At 40.5% G+C, this 26,925-nt stretch overlaps 1 protein-coding gene across 5 annotated transcripts in view; it reads left to right on the top strand.

Moving 5' to 3' along the window:
- The window catches only part of LOC140476938 (focal adhesion kinase 1), a 556,498-nt gene that overhangs the window by 94,025 nt on the left and 435,548 nt on the right, over positions 1 to 26,925 (top strand). Inside the window, exon 1 of one of the 5 annotated variants that reach the window (XM_072569902.1) lies at positions 17,549 to 17,677. The exons of the other annotated variants lie outside the window; for them this stretch is intronic. Coding sequence (XP_072426003.1) covers positions 17,635 to 17,677 — 43 coding nt within the window. The 5' untranslated portion in view covers positions 17,549 to 17,634. Of the gene's footprint in view, positions 1 to 17,548; positions 17,678 to 26,925 lie in introns of those variants that run through there. 5 annotated transcript variants of the gene reach the window in all.

The raw sequence follows: 26,925 nt of genomic DNA, 5'->3' as shown, positions 1-26,925 counted from the left end.
TTGCACCTTCTCTAGTGGGTACATCCACATACTGAATCAGAAAATTGTCATGTACGCACATAAGAAATTCCTCTCTATCTAAACCTTTAACATTATGGCAGTCCCAGTCAATGTTTGGAAAGTTAAAATCCCCCGCCATAACTACCCTATTATTCTTACAGATAGCTGAGATCTCCTTACAAGTTTGTTTCTCAATTTCTCTCTGACTATTGGGGGGGGGGGGGGGTCTATAATACAATCCCAATAATGTGATCATCCCTTTCTTATTTCTTAGTTCCACCCAAATAACTTCCCTGGATGTATTTCCGGGAATATCTTCCCTCAGCACAGCTGTACTGCTATCCCTTATCAAAAATGCCACTCCCCCTCCTCTCTTGCCTCCCTTTCTATCCTTCCTGTAGCATTTGTATCCTGGAACATTAAGCTGCTAGTCCTGCCCATCCCTGAGCCATGTTTCTGTAATTGCTATGATATCCCAGTCCCATTTTCCTAACCATGCCCTGAGTTCGTCTGCCTTCCCTGTTAGGCCCCTTGCATTGAAATAAATGCAGTATAATTTATTAGTCCTACCTTGTCCCTGACTGTTTGTTTGACTCACTTCTGTTCTCAGCTGTACCCGTCTCAGATCGATCACTTTCCTCACTATCTCCCTGGGTCCTACCCCCCCACCTTACTAGTTTAAATCCTCCCAAGCAGTTCTAGCAAATTTCCCTGCCAGTATATTAGTCCCCTTCCAATTTAGGTGCAATCGTCCTTCTTGTACAGGTCACTTCTACCCCAAAAGAGATTCCAATGATACAAAAATGTGAATCCTTCTCCCATATACCAGCTCCTCAGCCATGCATTTATCTGCTCTATCCTCCTATTCCTGCCCTCAGTAGCTCGTAGCACTGGGAGTAATCCAGATATTACTACCCTTGAGGACCTCCTTTTTAAATTTCTGCAGAACTCTCTGTAATCTCCCTTCAGAATCTCAACCTTTTCCTTTCCAACGTTGTTGGTTCCAATGTGTTCGATGACCTCCGACTGGCCCTTCTCCCCCGTGAGAACGTTCTGCACCCTCTCTGAGACATCCTTGATCCTGGCACCAGGGAAACAAAACACCATTATGCTTTTTCTCTGCTGGCCACAGAAACGTCTGTCTGTACCTCTGACTACAGAATCCCCTAACACAATTGATCTCTTGGAAGCCGATATACCCCTCGTTGCATTAGCGCCAGTCTCAGTACCAGAAACTTGGCTGTTCGTGCTACGTTCCCCTGAGAATCCATCCCCCCTACATTTTCCAAAACAGCATACCTGTTTGAAATGGGTATATCCACAAAAGACTCCTGCCCTAGGTGGCGACCTCTGTCACCCTTCCTGGAGTTAACCCATCTATATGACTGTATCTGAGACTTTTCCCCCCTTCCTATAACTGCCATCCATCACATATGGTTGCTGTTGCAAATTCCTCATCGCTTCTATCTGTCTCTCCAACCAATCCACTCCAACCGATCTGATAAGATTTGCATCCAACAGCATTTATGGCAGATATAATCTGCAGTAACCCTAAACTCCCACATCTGACAAGAAGTACACATCACTGCAAAGGCCATTTTTGCTCCTTCACAACCTACAGACCCAGAAAATAACACCATCTTATTCCTCTACAAACACTGCCCCAGCTTAAATTAATAGCTATGGCTTATATTTTAAGTTTAATCAAGAGACTTGTGTCCAAAAACAAAATCAAGAAAGAATCCACTATACTCACTACTGCAGCCTTTCTCTTGGACAGACTTAAAACAACGATTAACTTATCTGATTCTGTGCTGTGAACTTCGCCCAACAGTTCCTCTAAGATTAGTTGTGAATTTCACTGTTTGTTAATTTTCCCAGATGCACTCCGATGTCCAGCGATACATGAATTCAAACAGCAGAGGCGGTAACTGTGCAGGCTCGCTCTCTCTCTCTCTCTCTTTCTCTCCCCTGCACTGTCCTCACCATGTGCTTCCTTTGTCTGCTCTTCTCCCTTTTCAACTGCTGTTGTTTTGACTTTTTTTCCAAAGTTCCAAAACAATGCAACAGCATATAAAACAATAATTGCTGCTCCTGGAATTCAAGGAAATCACCTCCAACACCTAAAATACCTCATAAAAAGGAGCAGCTCTTACAGCCAGAAATTTTTCCTGTCCTCCATCTTGGATTAGAAGGAAGTAGTGTTGTAGAATGGTAAGGTTAGTGGTGAGGCATGCAAGGAACTGATGGTCTTCTCTGTGATTGAAAAAATGAAAGAGACAGCTATCTAGATGGCTGCAAACGTGGGTAGAAGATTTCATTGTGGGAATATGTTGGAACAGGGTATCAAAAAGGGGAACAATGTCATTATCCAGGAACCAGATGTTGGACAAGTGTAAAATGAACAGTTACATAGTGAAGAATTAAAAGATGCATTGTTTGAAGGATTCCATAGAAGATGGATGCATTAACTAAAGTATTGTTTCCAGTTCTTGTTGCCATTCTTTAGAAAAGTTATGAAGGCCCATGAGAGAGGGGGCACAGTGGCTCAGTGGTTAGCACCACTGCCTCACAGCGCCAAGGATCCAGGTTCGATTCCAGCCTCAGGCAACTGTCTGTGTGGAGTTTGCATATTCTCCGCATGTCTGCGTGGGTTTCCTTATCAGGTGCTTCGGTTTCCTCCTACAGTCCAAAGATGTGCAGGTTAGGTGAATTGACCTTGCTAAATTCCCCATAACGTTCAGGGATGTGTTAGTTAGGAGTAAATGGTACAGTTGGAGAGTGGATTTTAGTGGGATACTCTTCGGAGGGGTCGCTGTAGACTTGTTGAGCTGAAGGGTCTGTTTCCACACTGTAGGGAATCTATGGAGAGGTTGCAGAGTAATTCCAGGGCCGAATTAGTTGGAAGGTGTGGGTTTGTTTTCCTTGGAGGAAGAAAGAGTGAGGGGGAGATTTGATAAAAGTGCATAAGTACTAAGGTGAGTTCTGATAAGGTAGAGAAAACTGTTCCCATTAGCTGATGGTGCAAGGAATAAGGCACACTGATTTCTGAGGTTTGGGCAAGAGATATAGGGGAAATGTGGGGAAGAACTTGTTTTAACAGTTGCAATGACCTGGAACTTGCCCACAAGATGGGTTGAAATGAGAACAGTGGTATTTACCTTGTATCATTACAGTAAGACTTCTTTATCCTTTCTCTTCCAAGTTATGTTGCAATACAAGATAAAGCATTTGCCTTTGAAATTGTGTGCAAACTTTGCACACAAGCTCCCTTTGAATATTAACCATTCTTGATGTCTCACCATTCAACCATACTCTTTTTTTTTTAAGTTTTCTTCCAAAAAATGGGTACTTCACTCTCCTTCATATTTCTTCCATCTACAGTGTCCTTGCCAATTTATTTAATCTGTCCCTAACCCTCTGCAGGCTCTTTATGTCCTCTTTGCCATGCCCTCACCTAAACTATTGTGACAAAACTGGATTCTTTATATTTGGTATCTACATCTAAGTTACCTCACTTGACTTTGAATTTTGGAGCAATGTGATGGAGCGAGTTTATGTATTGCGCATTTGATTATAACACATTCCAAGGTTTTGTATTGCACTATAGGTTTGTTCAGGCACAGCCTGAGCAGTTTAAGTATGCAGTTTACAATCAACAGATTAGACTAAGGAGTGCTTGTCAAAACTTCCATGTGTGATGATGGTATACTTTGCTTAACATTTTTTTGTTGTTTATGGAAAATAATTTTGAAGTGACATCTTTGTTTGACCACAGCAACCAAATGTTCAAAGTAAGACGCAAAATCAATTTAACACTGCCCACATGCACCTCCTACTGGCTGGTTATGTTTTATTAACTGCAGATAAACATTAGACGGTTCTCTCCCAAGTGAGCTTGGAAGATAGTAGAAGGGATAACTTCAAAAAATTCTATTGAAAAGGTTTGTTTTACAGGAAAACAAAGGTACTGCTTCTTATGAGCCAAGAAATTGAAAATGTTTATCATTGTAACAAGTTCCTTTTTTGTATTTTGGATAACATTCTGACAATATAGAAGTGTGTTCAGGGATGAAACCTAAAAAGCAAAATTGGAATTTGAATATTGGTGTCAATGTAATATTGAGATTGCCTAGTGATTGAAAGGCATGTTTACAACCAATATTTGATACAGGACGATTCACCAATGCCTTATTGTACTTAAACATCCTTGGATTAAAGGCCAACGTGCCATTTGCCTTCCGAATTGCTGGCTGTACCTGCATGTTAGTCTTTGGAATTTCATGTATAAGGTCACCCAAGACATGTGAAGAACATTCAGTTGTTTCTCATATTTTAAAGTAAAAATTAGAAACATTTGAAGTCAGTAACTTGTAATAGCAGTGGTAGGTCATTCAAGTCATTGTGTGCGCTCCATCATTCAATTACGTAATGTCTGATCTGACAATTCTCAACTCTACTTTCCTGCCTTTCCTAAAACTCTGAATTCCCTTATTGATTTAAAAAATCTGCCTGTCTCATGACATTCTATTCTTCAAGCCAGAGTGAGTAACCTCAGATTTTTCCACAATTCGCTCCATCTGCCACCTGCCTATTCAATTTTCTCATGAACTGCTTCATCATATAGATTCTGTGTCAGGTTTGTAAAGCATAGAAAGAAGTCATTCAGCCCATTGTGTATGTGCCAGTCATCAAGCATCTATCTATTTTAGCGGACAGGTGGCAGAGGACGTTCATAATAGGGAAGCTCAGATGATGTGCTTTGGTCAGAAAAACACCAAAAGGTAATACAAAATATGGGTACAAATGTACACAGATCATTCAAAGTGGCTGAACAGGTGGAGAGAACAGTAAATAAAGTATACAGTTTATTCTCCGTCGTATTAAGTACAAGAACAAGGACATGTTGAGCTTAGACCTCCAGGTGGAGAGTTGTGTAAAGTTGATACGTTACAGGAAAAATGTCATTGCTTTTTAGATTAGATTACTGACAGTGTGGAAACAGGCCCTTCGGACCAACAAGTTCACACCAACCCGCCGAAGAGCAACTCACCCAGACCCATTCCCCTACATTTACCCCTTCACCTAACTCTACGGACAATTTAGCATGGCCAATTCACCTAACCTGCACCTTTTTGGATTGTGGGAGGAAACCGGAGCACCCGGAGGAAACCCATGCAGACACTGGGAGAATGTGCAAACTCCACACAGACAGTTGCCCGAGGCAGGAATTGAACCCGGGTCTCTGGTGCTGTGAGGCAGCAGTGCTAGCCAATATACCACCGTGCCGCTTTGAAGAGAGTCAAGAGTAATTTACTAGAATGGTTCTAGGTAAGATAAATTTAAGTTTTGACGATAGATTGAAGTTGGGGCTGTTCTCAATGGAGAAAAGGCTGAGAGCATATTTGATTGAGGTTTTCAAAATCATGTGCAGACTGGGCAGAATATATAGAAAAGCTTACAAAAGAAAAAAAGTTCAAATGGGCATAGACTTTACCCTTGCTTTGTATGCACATGGTTATGAGAAAAATAAATTCAGAGTGATCTATGGTATGGGACACTGCCTGAAATTTTAAAAAGTCATTCATAGGATGATTGCTGGTGAGGTCAGCATTTAATCCCATTTCTGATTGTCTTAAGGGTGATTAAAAGTCAACCACATTTCTCTGGGTCTGGTGTCACATGTAGGCTAGACAAGGTAAGGATGGCAGTTTCCCTCCTAAAGGATATTGATGAACCAGATGGGTTCTTCCGACAGGCGACAATGAAGTCATAAATAATAATTAGACTGTTAATCCCGGGAATAATTTTATTGAATTCAAAGTCCACCACCTGTTGTGGCAGGATTTAAACATGGGTGTCCAAAACAAGACCTGGGTTTTTGGGTTAACAGTCAAGAGATAAGCCATCACCTCCCCCACAGGCTCAACTGTGGAATTCCAGAGAGCATTAGATGCTTTGTTTTTTGGATAGAACTGTGTGCAGGGGTATAGGGGAAAGGCAGGAGATTGGCACTAGATAATAGAATAGTGCAGGCATGGTGGGCCAAATGAAGTGATATGTACTGTAATAATTCTGTGACTTAAAATACAAAGATCCATAATAAATAATTATAAATGTATAATAGAAAGATGCTGAAATAGTTAATGTACTATTTGTCATATGAAAATATAAATTTACTATTCTAAATAGTCCTATCAATACAGATATTAATTAAAATTAAATTTGTTCATTGGAAGGTGGGGGGGAGAGGAGGAGGCAGGGAGAAAAGTACCACTTTTGGAAAATGGGAAGCCTTCAGAAATGAGAGAGCAAGAATCCAGAGAAAGTATACTCCTGTTAGGGTGAAAGTAAAGGCTAGTAGGTATAGGGAATGCTGGATGATGAGAGAAATTGAGGGTTTTGTTAAGAAAAAGAAGGAAGCATATGTCGGGTATAGATAGGATAGATCGAGTGAATCCTTAGAGTATAAAGGCAGTAGGAGTTTACTTAAGAGGGGAATCAGGAAGGCAAAAAGAATACATGAGATAGCTTTGGCAAGTAGAATTAAGGAGAATTCAAAAGGTATTTACAAATATATTAAGGACAAAAGGGTAACTAGGGAGAGAATAGGGCCCCTCAAAGATCAGCAAGGCGGCCTTTGTGTGGAGCCGCAGCAAATGGGGGTGGGTACTAAACAAGTATTTTGCATCTGTATTTACTGTGGAAAAGGACATGGAAGAAATAGAATGTAGGGAAATAGATGGTGACATCTTGCAAAATGTCCAGATTGCAGAGGAGGAAGTGCTAGATGTCTTGAAATGCATAAAGGTGGATAAATGCCCAGGACTTGATCAGGTGCACCCTCGAACTCTGTGGGAAGCTAGAGAAGTGATTGCTGCGCCTCTTGCTGAGATATTTGTATCATCGATAGTCACAGGTAAGGTGCCAGAAGACTGGAGGTTGGCTAACGTGCCACTGTTTAAGAAGGGTGGTAAGGACATTCCAGGGAACTACAGAGCAGTGAGCCTGAAGTTGGTGGTGGGCAAGTTGTTGGAGGGAATCCGGAGGGACAGGATGTACATGTATTTGGAAAGGCATGGACTGATTCGGGATAGTCAGCATGGCTTTGTGTGTGGGAAATCATGTCTCACAAACTTGATTGAGTTTTTTAAAGAAGTAACAAAGAGGATTAATGAGGGCAAAACGGTAGATGTGATCTATATGGACTTCAGTAAGGCATTCGAGAAGGTTCCCCATGGGAGACTGATTAGCAAGGTTAGGTCTCATGGAATACAGGGAGAACTAGCCATTTGGATACGAAACTGGCTCAAAGGTAGAAGACAGAGGATGGTGGTGGAGGGTTGTTTTTCAGACTGGAGGCCTGTGACCAGTGGAGTGCCACAAGAATCTACCTTTTGTCGTTTATGTAAATGATTGCATTGTGAGCATAAGAGGTATGGTTAGTAAGTTTACAGATAACAACACCAAAATTTGAGTTGTAGTGGAGAGCGAAAAAGGTTACCTCAGATTATAACAGGATCTTGATCAGATGAGCCAATGGACTGAAAAGTGGCAGATGGATAAATGCGTGGTGCTGCATTTTGGGAAAGCAAATCTTAGCAGGACTTATACACTTAATGGTAAGGTCCTAGGGAGTGTTGCTTAACAAAGAGACCTTGGAGTGCAGGTTCATAGCTCCTTGAATGTGGAGTCGCAGGTAGATAGGACAGTGAAGAAGGCGTTTGGTATACTTTCCTTTATTGGTCAGAGTACTGAATACAGGAGTTGGGAGGTCATGTTAGGGCTGTACAGGACACTGGTTAGGCCACTGTTGGAATATTGCGTGCAATTCTGGTCTCCTTCCTTTCGGAAAAATGTTGTGAAACTTGAAAGGGTTCAGAAAAGATTTACAAGAATGTTGGCAGGGTTGGGGGAATCTGAGCTACAGGGAGAGGCTGAACAGGCTGGGCTGTTTTCCCTGGCGCGTCGGAGGCTGAGGGGTGACCTTATAGAGGTTTACAAAATTATGAGGGGCATGGATAGGATAAATAGACAAAGTCTTTTCCCTGGGGTCGGGGAGGCCAGAACTAGAGGGCATAGGTTTAGGGTGAGAGGGGAAAGATATAAAAGAGACCTAAAGGGCAACTTTTTCACACCGGATGGTTCGTGTATGGAATGAGCTGCCAGAGAAAGTGGTGGAGGCTGTTTCAATTGCAACATTTAAAAGGCATTTGGATGGGTATATGAATAGGAAGGGTTTGGAGGGATATGGGCAGGGTGCTGACAGGTGGGACTAGATTGGGTTGAGATATCTGGTTGGCGTGGACGGTTTGGATCGAAGGTTCTGTTTCCATGCTGTACATCTCTCTGACTCTATGACTTTATGGTCAATAATGGCTAATTCTTGAAGAAAATTAAAAGGGCTTTTGGAATCTTTGACGGCAGTCAGTCTGGCATTCTGGTATATGTAGGTTACTAGACAAATGCAGTTGTCTTTGAGGTCTTGGCTGGCACACCTGACTTCAAGGCGAAAGTGAGGACTGCAGATGCTGGAGATCAGAGCTGAAAATGTGTTGCTGGAAAAGCGCAGCAGGTCAGGCAGCATCCAAGGAGCAGGAGAATCGACGTTTCAGGCATAAGCTTGAAGAAGGGCTTATGCCCGAAACGTCGATTCTCCTGCTGCTTGGATGCTGCCTGACCTGCTGCGCTTTTCCAGCAACACATTTTCACACCTGACTTCAAAAAAGGTTCTGGGATTTACATATGAAAGAACTGAAACCAAATGGTAATTCTATACAATGTGGAAAGTAACAAATAATCCAGGTCTTTTCAATATATAATTTCAGTTGCGTCACACTAAACTTTTGCTATAAATTCTGTGTCTTATGATCTTATCCTCCACAACCACCTGATGAAGGAGCAGCACTGTGAAAGCTAGTGCTTCCAAATAAATCTGTTGGACTATAACCTGGCGTTGTGATTTTTAACATTATTTTTCTAGCTATACTAATTTTACTTCCAGTTCTTCCAAACAGTATTCTTTTTTACTGCTGTTCTCATTTTATTAATTATCAAAACTGCCTGATTCGCCTATCCACACCCACTCCATTTGTCTTTTAAAAATGTGAAGTAATCTCGAGTATTTACCTTGGCCAGCATACAACCACAACTCTAAATCAAATCAATTTACCTCTATTTTGTGCTGGTATTTTATTATCTCATTATGAATGTGTTGACTTTGAGATAATGCAATTTTAGTTTACTACTACTTGACTTTACTACTTGATTTGACTTTTTATTCACTGATGTATTTTCCCAAACGCACTGTCACAGGAAAGGGCAATATTTATTAATTAGAGGGTGGAATGATAACTCAATAATTCACATACTGCCTCATAGCACCAGGGACACAGGTTTGATTCCACCTTCAGGCGACTGCCTGTATGGAGTGTGCACATTCTTCCTGTGTCTGCAAGGATTTCTTCCAGGTGCTTTGGTTTCCTCCCACAGTCCAAAGATGTGCAAGTTTGGTGGATCAGCTGTGCTAAATTATCCAGAGTGTGCATGTATGTGCAGGGTTACAGAGATCGGGTTGAGGGGGGAGGCAGCAGGTTGAGTCTGGGCTAAATGGGCTGCTCCTGCACAGTAGGAATTCTATGATTCAATGAAACTATGATGCTGCTCCATAGACTTGTAGCACCGTGGTAGTGCCCCTCAAGTTATTACAAAGCTCTGCAGCAGGTTGACTTATTTTTTTTTTAATCCATTTTTGTCCAGTAATACTGCTGGTACTCTAGTAATCAGCTTTCGCCTTATCACACTAACATTTGACTGTGTGGCTCAGCTAGTAAACTGGAGGTTATTCATCCTTTGACATTGCACCCAGTAAGTTGGTCTGAGCTCTTTAGTTTTGTTCAGTAGAACCTCACACTTCCTTGTATACTGTTTATTCCTTTATATGTAGTGACAACTGGACCACTTCACTCTAATTTATTGTCCAATTTTAAGGAGATGTCCTTAACCCTGACACTGGACACTTAATGCAATCTTCTAAACTCTTGAGTCATGGCTGCAGAAAACAGCATGAATCCCTTGACAATGTTGCCTCTAATATTCTCACGTTTTAGTTTTCATTCCATCTATTTGAATGACCACCTGTACAAAGGTGCAGTGGGACATTTAGTTAATCAACCTGTAGTTTTTGCCTCATTTGAACAGGCAGCAAGAACCTTGAACGTGTTGAATAAGGTAAAAAAATGTCTACTCCTGTCCTTCCCTTGAGACCCCATGCTTATCTGATTTGCAGTAACACCTAATTGTCCATGACAGCTGCTAAGAGCTGTACCACGCCATAACCCAAGAGTTGTGACTGATTCTTCAGGATGAAAGTGTCCATGTAAGTTAATTCCCCACAATCGCTTTACAGCTGAATGTGCATTTCAAGAAGCTTTAATTCAGGGAGTTAGTGCAGATGTGTTTGTCCAGCATCATACTGCTCTCAGTAAACTCCCACATTTTTTTCTGTAAACTCTCCTGCACTTCTCAGCTAATGCTTTATTAAATTGTAATGTAAGAATATCAGAACTAGTCGACAATTTACCCCCTCAAGGCTGCTTGGCCATTTGCCGTAATTGTGGTTGATCTCATTTCAGTCTCAACCCCACTTTCTTACCTGCTTTCCATAAACCCTTCAACACATTACTGTTTAATAATCTGTCTATCACCTCCTTAAATTTACTCAGTATTCCAGCATCCATCATACTCCAGGGTAGTGAATTCTACAAATTTACAACTCTTAGAGAAGTAATTTCTCTCCATCTGTTTTAAGTCTGTTATCCCTCATCCTAAAACTATGAATTCAAGCTAGCTTGTCTAACATAATGAAACATTCTCTCTACATCTACTTTGTCAATCCCTTTTAGCATCTTATAACTCTCAGTTAGATCTATCTCATTCATTTGAACTCCACAGAGATAGGCCTAAAGTACTCATTCTCTTTTCATAAGACAAACCTTTTTTACAATCAACGTAGTGTGCCTCCTCTGAACTGCTTCCAATACATTTACATCTCTCCTCAAGTAAGGGAACCAAATTGTATGCAGTATTCCAAGTAAGGACTCACTATTGCCTTGTACAATTGGAGCAACACTTCTCTACTTTTACACTCTTCTTCTTTAGCAAAATTGCCAAAATTCCATTGGCCTTTCTTATGACCTGCTATACCTGCTTACTAGTTTTTATTTGTGATTTGTGCACAAGAACACCCAGGTCCCTCTACACTAAAACACTCTGAAATTTCCCTCCATTTAGATGATAAGTTGCTTTTCTGTTCTCTGGCCAAAATGGATAATGTTTCACTTCTCCACGTTATACATAATTTGCCAAATTTTGGCCCATTCACCTAGCATATCCATATCCATTTGTAAAGATCTTGTTTCTTCATTGGAGCTTACTCTCACCTTTTTTACGTGTCCTCTACAAATTTGACTATAGTACTTTTTATCCCCACGTCCAAATCATTAATATAAATTGTACGTTGCTAGAGCCTGGGGACCAAATCCTTCTGGCACCTCAGTTGTTGCATTTTGCCAACCAGAAAAAGACTCACTTATTGCAAGTATACTTCCTGTTGGACAAAGTCCGAAGTCAGGTGACACCAGTCCAACAGGTTAATTTGAAATCACCAGCTTTCAGAGCATTGCTCCTTTGTCAGCTGAAGTGAGAGAGAAGCATACAGACACAGAATTTATAGGTAGAGAGGTCAAAACATTATTAAAATGGTGTGACAGGCCAAATAGTAGATCTCTCAGGTGACCAAGAGTTTTAGATGGTGTGAGTAAAGTTCAACAGCTGAATAATAAACAAAGCGATGACCAGTTCTTCATCCAGACACACAACAGCGATGGAGACCAAATTTGCACCCAAATATGCTTACGTTTTCTTGCACAAGTTTGGGCAAGACATCTTGGCTGCACAGGATCTCCAGCCAACACTGTACACCAGGTACGTTGACATTTTCTTCCTTTGGACTCATGGTGAAGAATCACTGAAACGACTACATAGCTATATCAACAAGTTTCATCCCACCATCAAACTTACCATAGAGTATTTGTCAGAATCAGTCTCATTCTTGGATACACTCATCTACATCAAGGATGGGTACCTCAATACCTCACTCTTATCGTAAGTCCACAAATAACCTCATGATGTTGCACTTCTCTAGCTTCCATTCTAAACGTGTTAAAGAAACCATCCCTAAAGGACAAGCCATGCGCATACACAGGATCTGTTCACATCAGGAGGAACATGACAGACAGCTAAAGATACTGAAAGACACCTTCATAAGAATGCGATGTGATGCTCAACTCATCAATTGCCAGTTCTGAAGCACCACAGTGGAAAAACTGCAATGGTCTCCTCAGAATATGATCAGTAGAGTTCCCTTTGTCGCTCAGTTTCTTTACTCCAGAGAAGTACTATGTCATGTTCTTTGTAGCCTTCAGCATGCCATTGAAGACGACGAGCATCTCGCGAAGATGATCCCTATGCCTCCACTTCTCACCTTCAAACAACTGCCACACCTTAAACAGATAATCATTTGCAGCAAACTACCCAGCCTTCAGGGCAACATCGACCACAGCACGCACAACCCTGCCATGGCAACCTCTGTAAGACATGTCGGATCATTGACATGGATACTACCATCACACATGGGTACACCACCCACCATATACTTACGAGCCTCGGCCAATGTTGTCTATCTCTGAGGCTATATTGGTGAGACCACGCAGATGCTATGCCAACAGGTGAATGGACACTGCGTAACAATTACCAGACAGGAATGTTCTCTCTCAGTCGGGGAACACTTTAGCAGTCGAGGATATTCAGCGTCCGATCTTCAGGGTGACTCAGTGGGTAGCACTGCTGCCTCATAGTGCCAGGGACTTGAGTTCGATCCCAGCCCTGGGCGACTGTCTGTGTGGAGTTTGTACGTTCTCCCTATGTCTATGTGGGTTTCCTCCAGGTGTTCCGGTTTCCTCCCACAGTCCAAAGATGTGCCTTGCTAGATTGCCAGTGGTGAAAGGTACATTAGTCAGGGGTAAATATAGGGTAAGGGACTAGGTCTGAGTGGGTTACTCTTCGGAGGGTCGATGTGGACTTGTTGGGCTGAAGGGCCTGTTTCCATACCGAAGGAAATCTAATAAAAAGAAAACTGTCTTTGCAATACAAAACAATGCAGAATCGCTGAGCAGAAATTGATAGCCATGAAGATGGCCTCAGCCATGATCTTGGGTTCATGTGCTGTATGTAACCCCGCCACACTGTTCTGTAGCTGTAAAATCTTTTTTAATATCCTGTTTTGACAGTATCATTTTGATAAATTATGATTAGTTTGTACAGTTTTGGATTGTTTATTAGTTTGGTTAGGCCCTTGACATGCAACTCTTATACCTATCATGTTGTTCCAGTCACTTGGTTTGTCTCTAGCACTACCTTATTTCTACATTTTTGTAATTATCTCTCTACCTCATTTAATTGGATTGTAGGTCAACCCTTCACTTGTTATTCAGCTGTTGATACTTTACTCACACCATCTAACACTCTCGGTCACCTACAGAGACTATTATCTGGCCTGTTGACGCTCCACTCACATTATTTGTATGATCTTTTGATTTTTCTGCCCATTAATCTGTCTGCCTATAAACTCTGTGCATGTGTACTTCTCTCTTACTTCACCTGATGAAGGTGCAACACTCTGAAAGCTTGTGATTTCAGATAAACCTGTTGGACTATAACCTGGAGTTGTCTGATTTCTGACTGTCCATCCCAGTCCAACGCTGGCACCTTCACATCATACTTACTGTTAGTTAGCTATTCTCTATTCAAACTAGTAAATTACTGCTAACCTCACTTAAAGTTATCTTTCTGCCAAGAATATATTTTAAATGAGAGAAATTGAGTATCTCCTTAAGGATGTGCCACTGCTTATCAACTGTCCTACCTTTTAGTCTTCCTACCCAGTCCACTAGTGCTAAAGCTATCCTTGAGTCTATGTAATTACCTTTGATTAACTCAAAACCACTAGTGTGGGACTTCAGTTCCTCGCCCTGCAACTGAATTTGAAATTCTAGCATGCTATGACCACTCTTCCCTAGAGGGTCTTTAATGTTAGATCATTAATTAATCTTATCTACCAAATCCTTGGTTGGTTCCATAATACATTACTCCAAAACACAATCTCCAGTGCATTCAATGAACTCTCCTGAAAGTTGCCCTTGCCAATTTGATTAATCTGGTCTATGTGCATTTCAGAATTGTCCATTATTACTGCTATACCTTTGTTACAAGCCCCCAGTACAGGTCGTTCTCCTATAATGCCATAATTGTGTTCCAGCAAAACCTCGCTTAATAGGAAATCACTTAATATAAATAATGGGAAAAGTGGGGTTAGAGGCAGACTAGCAAAATATGTCACTCCCAAAAGTAGAATACAATGTATAGCACAGCCTGAATTAAGGTTACTATCATACTTATTAATGAAACAACTGTAAATTTAATACAGTACATTTTTAAAACAAGTAAGAAAGCTGCTCTCTGTACAGTATCTCTCTCTCAGAAAGCTGCTCTATTAGCAGCTGACATGGGCACATGCGCAGAACGGAACAAAGACTGGCGCTGATATACTGCATGCGCAGAATAGCGCGGAGACTTGGCGCAGACATCAGTGCATGAGCAAAACAGCATGAAGACCAGCACCAATGTCACACATGCGCCGAACCGCACAGACATGGCATCGCTGACTGGTGCGATGATTTTGGTGCGGACATTGGTGCATGTGCAGAATGAAGCACGTGAACTGATCCCCACTGGAATCGTGCTATTGCCAATGGAGGTAAGCGTTCTTGAAAATACTGTTCCCAAATTCTTCAGTAGTGTTATAGCTAAATCATGCTGCCATTTATACTGTGCTGTACTGTAGGTCTACTGTTTGGGGACCTAGAGATTACTCACACCAGGGATTTCTTTCCCTCTTATTTCTATCCAGTCTGAATCTATGTCTTGAAGGAAAATTCTCATTGGTTGAAGTATGCTCAGCACAAAGGAGGATGGATGTGATAATTGGAGGCCAGTAATCTCAGCTCCAGGCCATCACTGCAGGAGTTTCTCAGGGTAGTGTCAGGACCCTCTTGTGGTGCGGAGGTGGAGTCCCTAACCCTCGCCTGAGTTGTTGCGGCTCAAGTGCCATCTATCCCAGAGGTGTGTAATACTATATCTGAACAGATAGATTGATTAGAAAAATAGGTTAAATTTGAATAAAAACTCAGTAGCTTTCAAGGCCTAATCACCACCTTTTGTTTCATCGATGATCTTCCTTCCACCACAAAGATGGGTGCCAAGGTATTTGAGGATAATTGCAGTATTCAATTCCATTTGTAACTCCTCCGGTAATGAAGTGATTTGTGTCATTATGTAGCAAGACCAGGACAATTTCAAACTTGGGCTGACAACATTAGGCAAATAACTTTGTTCTCATGTAATGGTTGAGCAAGAACCATCAACAACAAGAGAATCTAACCATCTTGTGTTCAATGGAGTTACTATTGCTGAATCCTGTAGTACCAACATCCTGGGGTGGCGGTTTATATTGTTGATGGCAGGTTGCAAGCTTGAAAATCTGCAATGAGTAACTTTCCTCCTGTCTCCTCTTCAGTGCCTTTCTAGCATCTGCAAGGCAAAAGTCAGGAATGTGAAGATACTCCCCACTTGTCTGTTTCACTATGGTTCTAAAAACATTTCAGAAGCTTTACATTATTCAGGACAAAGGAGCCGACTTGATTGTCACCCATCCACCACATTAACAATATGTAGTCTCCAACACCAATACACAGTGGCAGTAAGCTATGCTTTGTACGCATCCTTTAACAGCACTACTCAAGTCCATGATCTCTACAACTTAGAAGGTCAAAGGCAGCAGATGAAATACCACCAACTGCAAATTCCCCTCCAAACTACACAGCATCCTCACTTGGATCTTTATCACCCATCCTTCGTTATTGCTGGGTCAAAATCCTGGATATCCTCGTGGCACCCTTGTCCTCAACCTTACTCCATATTGGCATGCGACAGTTCAACAACTGGGCTCACCATTGCCTTTTTACATGCAGTTAGGGATAGGCAATAACAGCAATAAGTACTAGTCATATACCCAGAACGAAGCAGAAAGAACATTATACAAATAACGAAGGCAAAAAAGCAGCACTTTCTTTCTTCCCCTATATATTGACACTTGGGCCAAGCTCCCAGAATTTGTGCTTTGTTTATGATGTACTCCATTTATAACGTTGGATAAAACTATTAACCATAGAGTTGAAGAAACGTGCTGGGTGATATCAAAACGTAAAAACTTCCAGTGCAATTCAGGACATTCTTCACTAATATGTAGGTGTGATATATTTTACTGTGATATGAAAGGTGATATCATTGTTGTTGCAACAATATTAAAATGTATGAGGTTGGTTCCTAGTTGTAGAAAATTCCAATCTAAATTTTGCCATTGCTTGTGTAGAGTATACAATGTATATTAACCAATTTGTGTGATATTAATGTAATGAATGAATGTTCGATTTGAATATATCAGAACTGACATGCAATAATTGGCCCATTGTATTTGTATTATTATTGTTCATTACATATTTCACCATGAGGTAATGTGCTATAATATTTTGACAAATTAGTCTTTTGAGGCCAGTGCAGGCTTTGTTGAAATTTGTCCATGGTGTAATTTTCTATGTACTACAATGCCAGAAAGGCTGTTGTTGCAGGGCTCAGCTGGTACATGATTACATAGACCCCTGGGATGTGTAGGGTGGAGAGAAAGTTACGAAAATACATGAACCATAAACAGTGAAGTGGTGACAGCATGCTATGACTTTGAAAGAATATCTCAACAAAAGATACTAAAAAATACTAATAGTAAAATATTTCTTTTTCAGGTCTAAGCTGTCTTAATTTATCAGGCAGTTTATATTCCAGAGATAACCAAAAATGTTCTCATCTTGTTTGTGTAGTGAGTTCAAAAAGTATATTATGAAAATATTTTCAGTCTTCAAAAGCCTAGCCTTTAGCAGCAATTAATTCCAAATTAATTGCTTCAAAATTTATTGAGGTAAAATGTGTAAATTGTATTTTGTAGATTTTATTTGGAGAGTTAAGTCTATTGCATAAGTAATGCTAAAAATATAAGTACAGCCTTTTATTTCAGAAACTGAGGATGTATTTTAGTCTAGACAATTGAACTAGTCATTATCAACACAACTGCTTAATTTTATTCAGTGGATTAAATTATAAAGATCGTACCCATCTGCGAGACAAAATTGTTGAGTCGGCTGGTGTTTGTGCACTGTAGTGATTGATGTATATTGTTTCTGATGTGCAGATTTTGGGTGTTGTGCCACAACAAAAGACTCGCGTCAGCGTATGGCATAGTGCAGACTAGTCAGTGTTTTAATGCAGGGCTAGAGCCATTTTCTCCTCTTCTGTGTTCATTTGAATCGTGTGCTGCTGATTAGCTGAAATTCTGAATCGTGTATTCCAGAAATCACATTCCAAGTATTGTAAAACTACCATAGTCAGGCAAGCTTCTTTGTTTATATGGAAGATTTTCTGAACTGGAAGCTGAATATTAAATATTATGGTGAGTTAAGTCCTCTTGTGCTTTCTGGTTACATTGTTAGATCAACTTCAGTTGTATGGAGGCAAATGTGGCAAATTTTTTATTTTTTTAAAATTCCTTTGTTTTTGCAACTGTTTGCTAAATAACTGTGGAACAAATTTTACTGCCAGGTTTAATTATTATTAGTTGTGTAAATATTTTAAGACCCCATTATTTTGTGATTTTAAAGTCTTTTTATTTGAATTATTTTGCTAAATTTAGGAGAATGCCATGTCTTGGTGACTGTAAAAGGAGTATGGAATTTTTGGTAGCGAGATTTTGTTGTTTTAAAATTGAAATGTGAAAAGGTTTGTAAAATGGTTGAATCCTTGTCTATGAGAGAGATCTGCCAACAATGTTTCTGGAATGATAAAGCAGCATATAAATTAGGCTGGTTGATTTGAGAGAACCACAATGTGTAATGTATGGACTATGTTCTTAGTAAGTCATATCTGAAAATCATCTTAAGCAGTTGAAGATTAATGGTGTTTTCTCAAACTTAACTAAATGCAGCCTCCTTTTCCTTTTTCTCTACCTATCAGATCCAGGGTAACACAAAAAAATCATACAAACCATATCTGCCTAAATTGAAATTGCAGTGTCATAAATATGTAAAACAATAATGAAAGGCGTAACTTAATAAAAGCATTTCTGTTCTATGATACATACTCCTTCATCGATTATACTCACAAGGCCAACATGACGTTTTGAGCTTAGTCTTGTATCTTTCTGTGATCAAGTATCATATTTACTGGGAATTAACCACAGGAATTTTTGCTGCTATATTTATTGATTACGTTAATGTCTCAATGCTTCTTTAAAGTTTTTCACATATACTTTGGGTATCAATATCCTTCCCATGCAAGCATTCAGAAAAACGTGAACCTGCTTACTGAGGTTGTCTTGTGTTTCTACAAGGTAAAAACAATGACTGCAGATGCTGGAAACCAGATTCTGGATTAGTGGTGCTGGAAGAGCACAGCAGTTCAGGCAGCATCCGAGGAGCAGCAAAATCGCGTTTTGGGCAAAAGCCCATCATCAGGAATAAAGGCAGTGAGTCTGAAGTGTGGAGAGATAAGCTAGAGGAGGGTGGGGGTGGGGAGAAAGTAGCATGGAGTACAATAGGTGAGTGGGGGAGGGGATGAAGGTGATAAGTCAGGGAGGAGGGTGGAGTGGATAGGTGGAAAAGAAAATAGGCAGGTAGGACAAGTCATGGGGAGAATGCTGAGCTGGAAGTTTGGAACTAGGGTGAGGTGGGGGAAGGGGAAATGAGGAAACTTTTGAAGTCCACATTGTTGCCCTGGGGTTGAAGTATTCTGAGGCGGAAGATGAGGCGCTCTTCCTCCAGGCATGTGGTGGTGATGGAGCAGCGGTGAAGGAGGCCCAGGACCTCCATGTCCTCGGCAGAGTGGGAGAGGGAGTTGAAATGTTGGGCCACGGGGCGGTGTGGTTGATTGGTGCGGGTGTCCTGGAGATGTTCCCTAAAGCGCTCTGCTAGGAGGCGTCCAGTCTCCCCAATGTAGAGGAGACCGCATCGGGAACAATGGATGCAATAAATTATATTAGTGGATGTGCATGTAAAACTTTGGATGTGGAAGGCTCCTTTAGGGCCTTAGATGGAGGTGAGGGAGGAGGTGTGGGTGCAGGTTTTGCAGGTTCAAACCCAAATAGTACGATCTTAGGGTGAAGATAGTAACTTTTTAAAAATAGTTGATGAAATTCAAAATCCCAGTTATTTGTAATAGTCACAAGGTTCCACTGTTTAAAATATACTTACTGTACAAGGTGTCAAAACAAGTGCTACCTGCATAGAGTCATACAACACTGAGCCAGACCCTTCGATTCAACCAGTCCGTTCCACCACAATGCCACACTAAACCGCTCCCACCTGCCTGTACTTGGCCCATATCCCTCAAAACATTCCTATTCATGTACTTATCCAAATGTCATTTAAATGTTGTAATTGTACCTGCATCCACCAGTTCCTGTGGAAGTTTATTTCACATGCGAATCACTGTCTGCAAAAAAAAGTTGCTCCTCATGTCTTTTTTAACATCTTTCTCCTGTCACCTTAAAAAAATATGCCCCCTAGTCTTAACCCCCCCCCCCCCCCCCCCCCCCCCCCCCAACTCCCCTCTCCCGGAAAAGGCCCTTGCTGTATCTGTACCCCTTATGATTTTGTAAATATCAATAAGGTCATCCCTCAACCTCCTATGCTCAGTTAAAAAAGGTTCCACCCTATCCAGCCTCATTATAATTCAAACCCAGCATTCCTGGCAGCATCCTGGTAAATATCTTCTGAACCCTCTCTAGCTTAATAATATCTTTCCTATCGCAGGGTGACCAGATCTGGACGCAGTACTCCAGAAGAAGCCTTGCCAACATCCTGTGCAATCTCCACATGATGTCCCAACTCCTATACTCGATGATCTGAGCAATTAAGGCAAGCGTGCTAAACGCCTCCTTAACCACACTGTCTACATGTGACATAAACTTAAAAAATTATATACATGAGCCCCTAGATCTCTTTCTACGACAGCACTACCCAGGGCTCTACTTTTAATTGTATAAGTTCTGCTTTTGTTTACCAAAATGCAATAACTCGCATTAATTCAAAATAAACCCCATTCACCACTTCTTAGCCCACTAACTGAAATGATCAAGATTTCAACATCAATTAACAGGCAATTTGTGGTTGAATATTAACTATAACTATATAAAAATACAATCCATGTTGGCTATAGAGAAAATTTTGCTAGATTATGTTACCAGTTAATGTGGCACTGCATGCATGTTCCAATTTATAATAGGCTATCATTGAGTTGCCCTCAGCTTTTTATGAAATAGTCAATTCAGACTTAATGTACATAGAATACGCTATTAAAAGTTTGCCTAAAAATCGTGAGTAGTAACCATTTTGTCACAGAATCAAATTGAATATTTGTTTTGGGGTATAGATGTTGGTTGAACAAACAAGCTATTACAATACGAACAAGACTTAGATTAGATTCCCTATATAGACTGCCCAACCAGCCCGCACTGACCCTCTGAAGAGTAACCCACCCAGACCCATTTCCCTCTGACGAATGCACCTAACACTATGGGCAATTTAGCATGGCCAATTCGCCTGACCTGCACGCCTTTGGACTTTGGGTGGAAACCAGAGCACCAGAGGAAATCCACACAGACACGTGCAAACTCCACACAGACAGTTGTCCGAGGTGGGAATTGAACCCAGGTCCCTGGTGCTGAGGCAGCAATGCTGATCACTGAGCCACCGTGGACTTAGTGCTGGGTTTCTATCTTTAATATATAGTTTTTCTCGCCTGTCTAGTACAAATCCTCACTCTTTTTCCTTTCTCATGGATGAATAGAACACCTTATATCCTATGTAAGCAAAACACAATTGGGTTTAATTAGTTACTGAAGCGCCAACTCTTGTCGTTGTGAATTCTAAAAATTTCAGGAGGGTAGAAAGAGCGAAGTGTGACAGAATAGGGAAAAAAAACTAAGACCTAAGTAAAAAACAAAGGCTGTAGTAATGGATACAGGTGAACTGCAAATTCATTAACATATTGCCAAAAGTGCGAGGTAAACTATTAGAAGCTATTGCAAGAGGAAGTAAAAAGAGAAATCTTTTATTTATTCTTTCTATGGTGAATAGTTTAAAAGGCAAAATTGTTTTCAGCAAATTTCCTATGTATTTGACTAAGGCGCATGTGAAAGATTCACAAGGAAACAGAATACAACATGGAATTGAACTGACAGATTAAGAAATGCAATGTGATGCTTGGGCGAGCTTGAATGAAGCCTATAGCAGTTAATACTTTTTAAAACAAAACGTTCTATCCAAATGACCTGCATGTTGAATTGAAAGAGAAACCTGTTCATTCTGCTGACCTAGTGGTATCTTAATTTACACAACTTCCTAAGATACTGACACCTTCAAAGGTGATTCTTAAAATATTAGTTTTCATATTTAAAATTGCATTTCAGTATGCCCCCCAAAAATTTCGACACTAATTATAGATTAAGAGTATGAAAGATTGTTCGTTCCTTTTGTGTTTGTGAAGTCATAGGTAAAATTCCCACTACCCACTTGCCTGGAGGAGTGCAACTCCCACAGCACTGAAGCTTGACACCATCTAGGACAATGCAACTCACTTGATTGGCACCACATCCATTAACGTCTATTCCTTCCACCACTGATGCTCAGTATGTTTTGCAGTATGTATTATCTATAAGATGCTGTCAGAAATTTGCCAAAGCTCCATAGATAGCACCTTCCAAACCCACAACCACTTCCATCCAGAAGGGCAAGGGTAGCAGATGCATGGGAACACCTCTACCTGCAAGTTTCCCTCCAAGCCACTCACCATCCTGACTTGGAAATATATTGCAGTTCGTTCACGGTCCCTGGATCAGAATCCTGTAGTTCCCTCCTTAATGCCATTGTGAGTCAAACTACAGCAAATGTACTGCAATGATTTAAGAAGGCTGCTCACCACCAGTTTCTCGAGACCAACTCGAGGTGGGCAATAAAAGCAGTCTAGACAGCATCCCATAAGGGAATAAACCAAAATAGATTTGGAGAACCTTAGAGTTGGTGCTTAACTGAATCTGAATTCTGCACATTTCGTGTTGCACTGTTTCATGTTACCTTCTGTAATGCACCACTTAGTTTCTTTTATGGGTCTCCAAAGTAATGTATTAATCTGATAGCATATCAAAAGATTCGTGAGAATCTGAGTTTGCAATGGTTTTGACGTGTTATTCTCGTAAAAGAATTAGTTACACTTTCTTTTATTTTACGGCTGGGTTGAACTTTATTCATCTTCCTATGGTATAATTTGTGAACATATAGCAAGATGGCTATGAATTAATATTTAAGGAACTCCAAGTTAAAGGTCAATGAACTAGGAAGAGCAGTTGAGATGGTCTGTGGCAAAATCTTTACATAACTGTATAGGTTAGTTTTCTACTTGGGCAGATAAACTACATAGAATATCAATTTGTGTACACTGGTCAAAAACATCAAGGATAGAATGGATGTGTTTGAATGGGTGCAGAGGTATTACTTTATCTGCTTAGATGCAGGAATATAGAGCTGTCATAAAAGCTAATTGATTGGACTTTATACCCAGAACACAATCGTGCCAATCTGCAGTAATGAATGCTTTGCTTAGTTCAGTTCAGCCTTTTTTTTCCCCCCGGAAGGTATCAAGAGATATGGAGCAAAAATAGGGAAATGGAGTTCAGGGACAGATCAGCCATGAGCTGATTGACTACTAGAATAGGTTAGCAAGTCGACTCTGCTTCCTCGAGGGTCAGTTATTGCTTTCATAAATTCTGGACATCAAAACTATGAAGTATTACAATAAATGTAGCATCTAACTAAGAAAGATTTTTGAGATAGATTTTAGGGAACCATGTAGACAGCAACTGTGCTGAAAGGAGACCCCAAGTTGTCAAAAATATTTAATGGAATACACAAATTTAAGTGAGAAAGTGGAAACAAAGAGTATGAATTCAGAACAGTGAAAATATAACTCTGAAAGTTTTATGTCACAAAGGAATTCCTTCTGCCAAACTTTTCTCTCCATGTTCTGACGAGTCCTAGAAGATTTGAAAACTGCCAATTTACTCAAAATGAGAGGAAGACATAAAGCAAGTAATTGTAGGCCAGTTAGCTTTACATCTGCCATTGTGCACAATATTAGAGCCTATTCGAATGTAATTACAGAGCTTTTAGAAATACATAATACAATTAGCAAAATCAGCATAGCTTCATGAAGGGAAAATCATATCTGAAGAACTTAGTATGGTTCTTTGCAGAGGTAACAAGCAGTATAGATGAAGGGGAACAAGTAGATCTACATTTGGATTTCCAGAAAGTGTTTGGTGAGGTGCCACACTTTACAGTAATACACAAAATGAAAGCCCATGGGATTTGCTCGTGAGAGAGATGACGTGGGTATAGACATTATGAAGAAGGACTATAATGTACCTAAAGAAATTAGCATAGACAGAGAGGAGGTTCTGAGTGGTCTGGCAGGCTTTAACGTAGATAAATCTCTAGGGTTGGATTAAATGTATTCCATTCAGTTGAGTGTAGTAAAGGAGGAACTAGCAGGGGCACAGGCAATAATTTTCAGTTCATCTTCCTGGTCACGAGAGGTGCCAGTGGACTGGAGGGCAGCCAGTGTGGTACTGTTATTCAAGAAGGGAGGAAGGGATAAACCAAGAAAACTGTGGGTCAGTCAGTCTTACCTCAGGAGTGGGGAAACTATTGGAAGCAATTATTCTGTATTTGGAGAGGCCAAGGTTAATCCAGAACAGTCAATATGGCTATGTTAAAGAGAGGTCATGTCTGACGAACTGGATTGAATTTTTAGAGGTGACCAATATGTTCACTATATCACTTGGATTTTATAAGGTCCCGAGTGATAGCAAAGGTAAGGGCCAATAAGATCCAAGGAAATTTGGCTAATTGGATCTGGAACTGGCTGAGTGGCAGGAAGCAGTGGGTGGTGATTGAGGGATTTCTTTGTGACTGGAAGCCTAAGTTCAGTGGCATTCACAGGGATCGTGTTCAGGCCCTTATACAGTTGGTTGTCCTATAGTGCACGCTTCTTTGTGAATTGGTTATAATGCGATTGACGAATTTAGACCGTTATTTATAGAATGCGAACTTTCCTTGTCTGCATTGGCTATAATGCAATTCCGGTCCCATTGGTTTAAATGGTGCTGCTATTACACGATTTTCTTAAAACTTGGGATTGCACGGGAATGGAACTATCATGTTACATATAAAAATAATTTATGAATAAAAATAATTTAGACTTGAATGTTGGAGAGTTATAGAGTCAAACAGCATATTCTTAAACTGAATTAGTCTTACTTTGACCAGTAAACTTGCAGATGATATGAAAATTAGTTAGGTAGTAAATAGTGAGGAGGGTATAGGCAGGCTCGTCAGATTGGCTGATCAGTAGCAAATAAAATTCAATGTGATCAAGTATGAGGTGATGCACTTAGGCAGGGGAATTCATATGAATGGTTGGACCCTGGGAAGCATTGAGGATCAGAGGGACCATTGTCAAGGGCAAGTAGCCAAAGTGGTTGAGAAGGCAAGTGGGATAATTGCCCCTGTTAGCCAAGATGCAGAGTTAAAGAGCAGGATAATTATGTTGGAACTGTACAAATCATTACTTAGACCACACCTGCAATATTGTGTGCAATTCAGTAATCCATTTCATAGGAGGGATGTGATGCACTGGAGAGGGTGCAGAGGCGATTTAGCAGGATGTTGCCTGGGGTGGAATATTTTAGTTATGAAGAGATTGGTTAGTTTTTTTATATTTGATCGTGGACTGAGGGCATTACTGGCTGGGCCAGAATTTATTACCTATCCCTATTCGTCCAGAGGACAGTTAAGAGTGAACCACATCTTTGTGGGTCTGAGACAGGCATATGTAAGGACATCACATTTCCTTCCCAGAAAGACTTTAGTGAACCAGATGGGTTTTTGTTCTCTGACTACTAACAATAGTTTCAAAATCATCATTAGACTCTTAATTCCAGATTTCATTTAATTCAAATTCTACCACCTGCCATGGCAGCACATTAACTGGGCCTCTGGATTAATAATCTAGCAATACCATGAGGCCATCACAGAAGACTGTGGTGAGGGACATAATTCAGATGTATAAAATTGTCTCTAATGAAATTATGCGTGGCATAAACAGGAAGAATCTTTTCCCCTTTGGTGGGATCAATGTCAGGGGCATTGATTTAAGAGGGGGGTGAGACAAATTTATTTTTCAGTCATCGGGTAGTGGGAGTCTGGAACTCACTGAGGTGGTGAAGGCAGAAGCCCTCATAACATTTAAAAATTATTCAGGTGTACACTTGCAATGCTAAGGCATACAAGGTTATGGTCCAATTGCTGAAAAGTGGGATTAGAATAGTTAGGTAATTGTTTTGGATCAGCACAAACTCCATGGAACTACTTCTGTGCTATAGTCCTCAATGAATGTATGATGCTGGGGGTAAAATATTAGCACGGTTGGAGAGCTGGCATAAAAGGGGACATTTTCAGGGTGGCAACCTGTAACTGGTGGAGTACCACAGGGATCAGTACTGGGAACACAACCATTTATAATATATATTAATGGCTTGGTTATCTTAGATTTACATCTATCATCTAAGTCTGTAGTTGGCACAAAAATAGGTGGGAAGTCATGTAGTGAGAATGACTTAAGTCTACAGAGAGATGTGGGCAGGTTAAGTGAGTAGGCAAAAACTTTGAAGATGGAAAATATCAGATTATGGCAGGAAGAATAAAATAGATGAATATTATTTAAGTGGAGAAAGTCGACAGAATACTGCAGCCCAGAGGGTTTTGGGAGTCTGCATGGAAAACAAAAAGCCAGTATCCAAGTTCAGTGAGTAATAGGGCAGGTAAATGAACTGTTAACCTTTATTTCAAAGAGAAATGAGTATAGAAATAAGGACGTATTTCTAAAACTATCTGAGACCACACCTGGAATAATGTGTATTGAATAAAAGTTTATCTAAGGAAAGATATGCTGGCATTGGAGGCAGACCAGAGAAACTTTGACGTTGATTGCAGGTGGGCAAGGGTTTCTTGTGAGGAGAGGTTGAGTAGGTTGGACCTGAACTTGTTGGAATTTAGAAGAATGAGAGGTGACCTGACTGAAGCATACAGCATTCTTGGGGACATGACAGAGTAGATGCTGAAAGATTGTTTGATCTTGTGGAAGAGTCTAGAACCAGAGGACTTAATTGCAGGGTATTGAAGAGAGAGATGAGAATTTTTTTCTCTTTAACATATATTGAAATAATATGGTCCCAGCACAGATTCCTGTGGCACTCCATTAGTTAAGATCGTCATTCTGAAAATGCCCCGAAACTTAGTGTTTTATCAGTCAGTCAATCCTCTATTCATGCCAATTTATTAACCCCAACACCATAAGCCCTTATCCTTACTAAGTAGCCTTATGTGTAATATCTTAGTGAATGCCTTTGAAAATCCAACTATATCACGTCCACTCATTTTTCTTTATCAATCCTGTTTGTAACCTCCTCAAAGAACTGTAATAAATTTGTTCGGCATGAAGCCATGCTGACTCTGCTTAGTCATATGTTTTTCTAAATATTCTGTTACATCCTTTATAATCGACACCAACATTTTCTAAGTGACTGTT

The sequence above is a fragment of the Chiloscyllium punctatum genome, chromosome 5 (assembly GCF_047496795.1).
Source record: "Chiloscyllium punctatum isolate Juve2018m chromosome 5, sChiPun1.3, whole genome shotgun sequence".
Classification (NCBI taxonomy): domain Eukaryota; kingdom Metazoa; phylum Chordata; class Chondrichthyes; order Orectolobiformes; family Hemiscylliidae; genus Chiloscyllium; species Chiloscyllium punctatum.
This window is presented reverse-complemented; position numbering and strand designations above follow the sequence as displayed.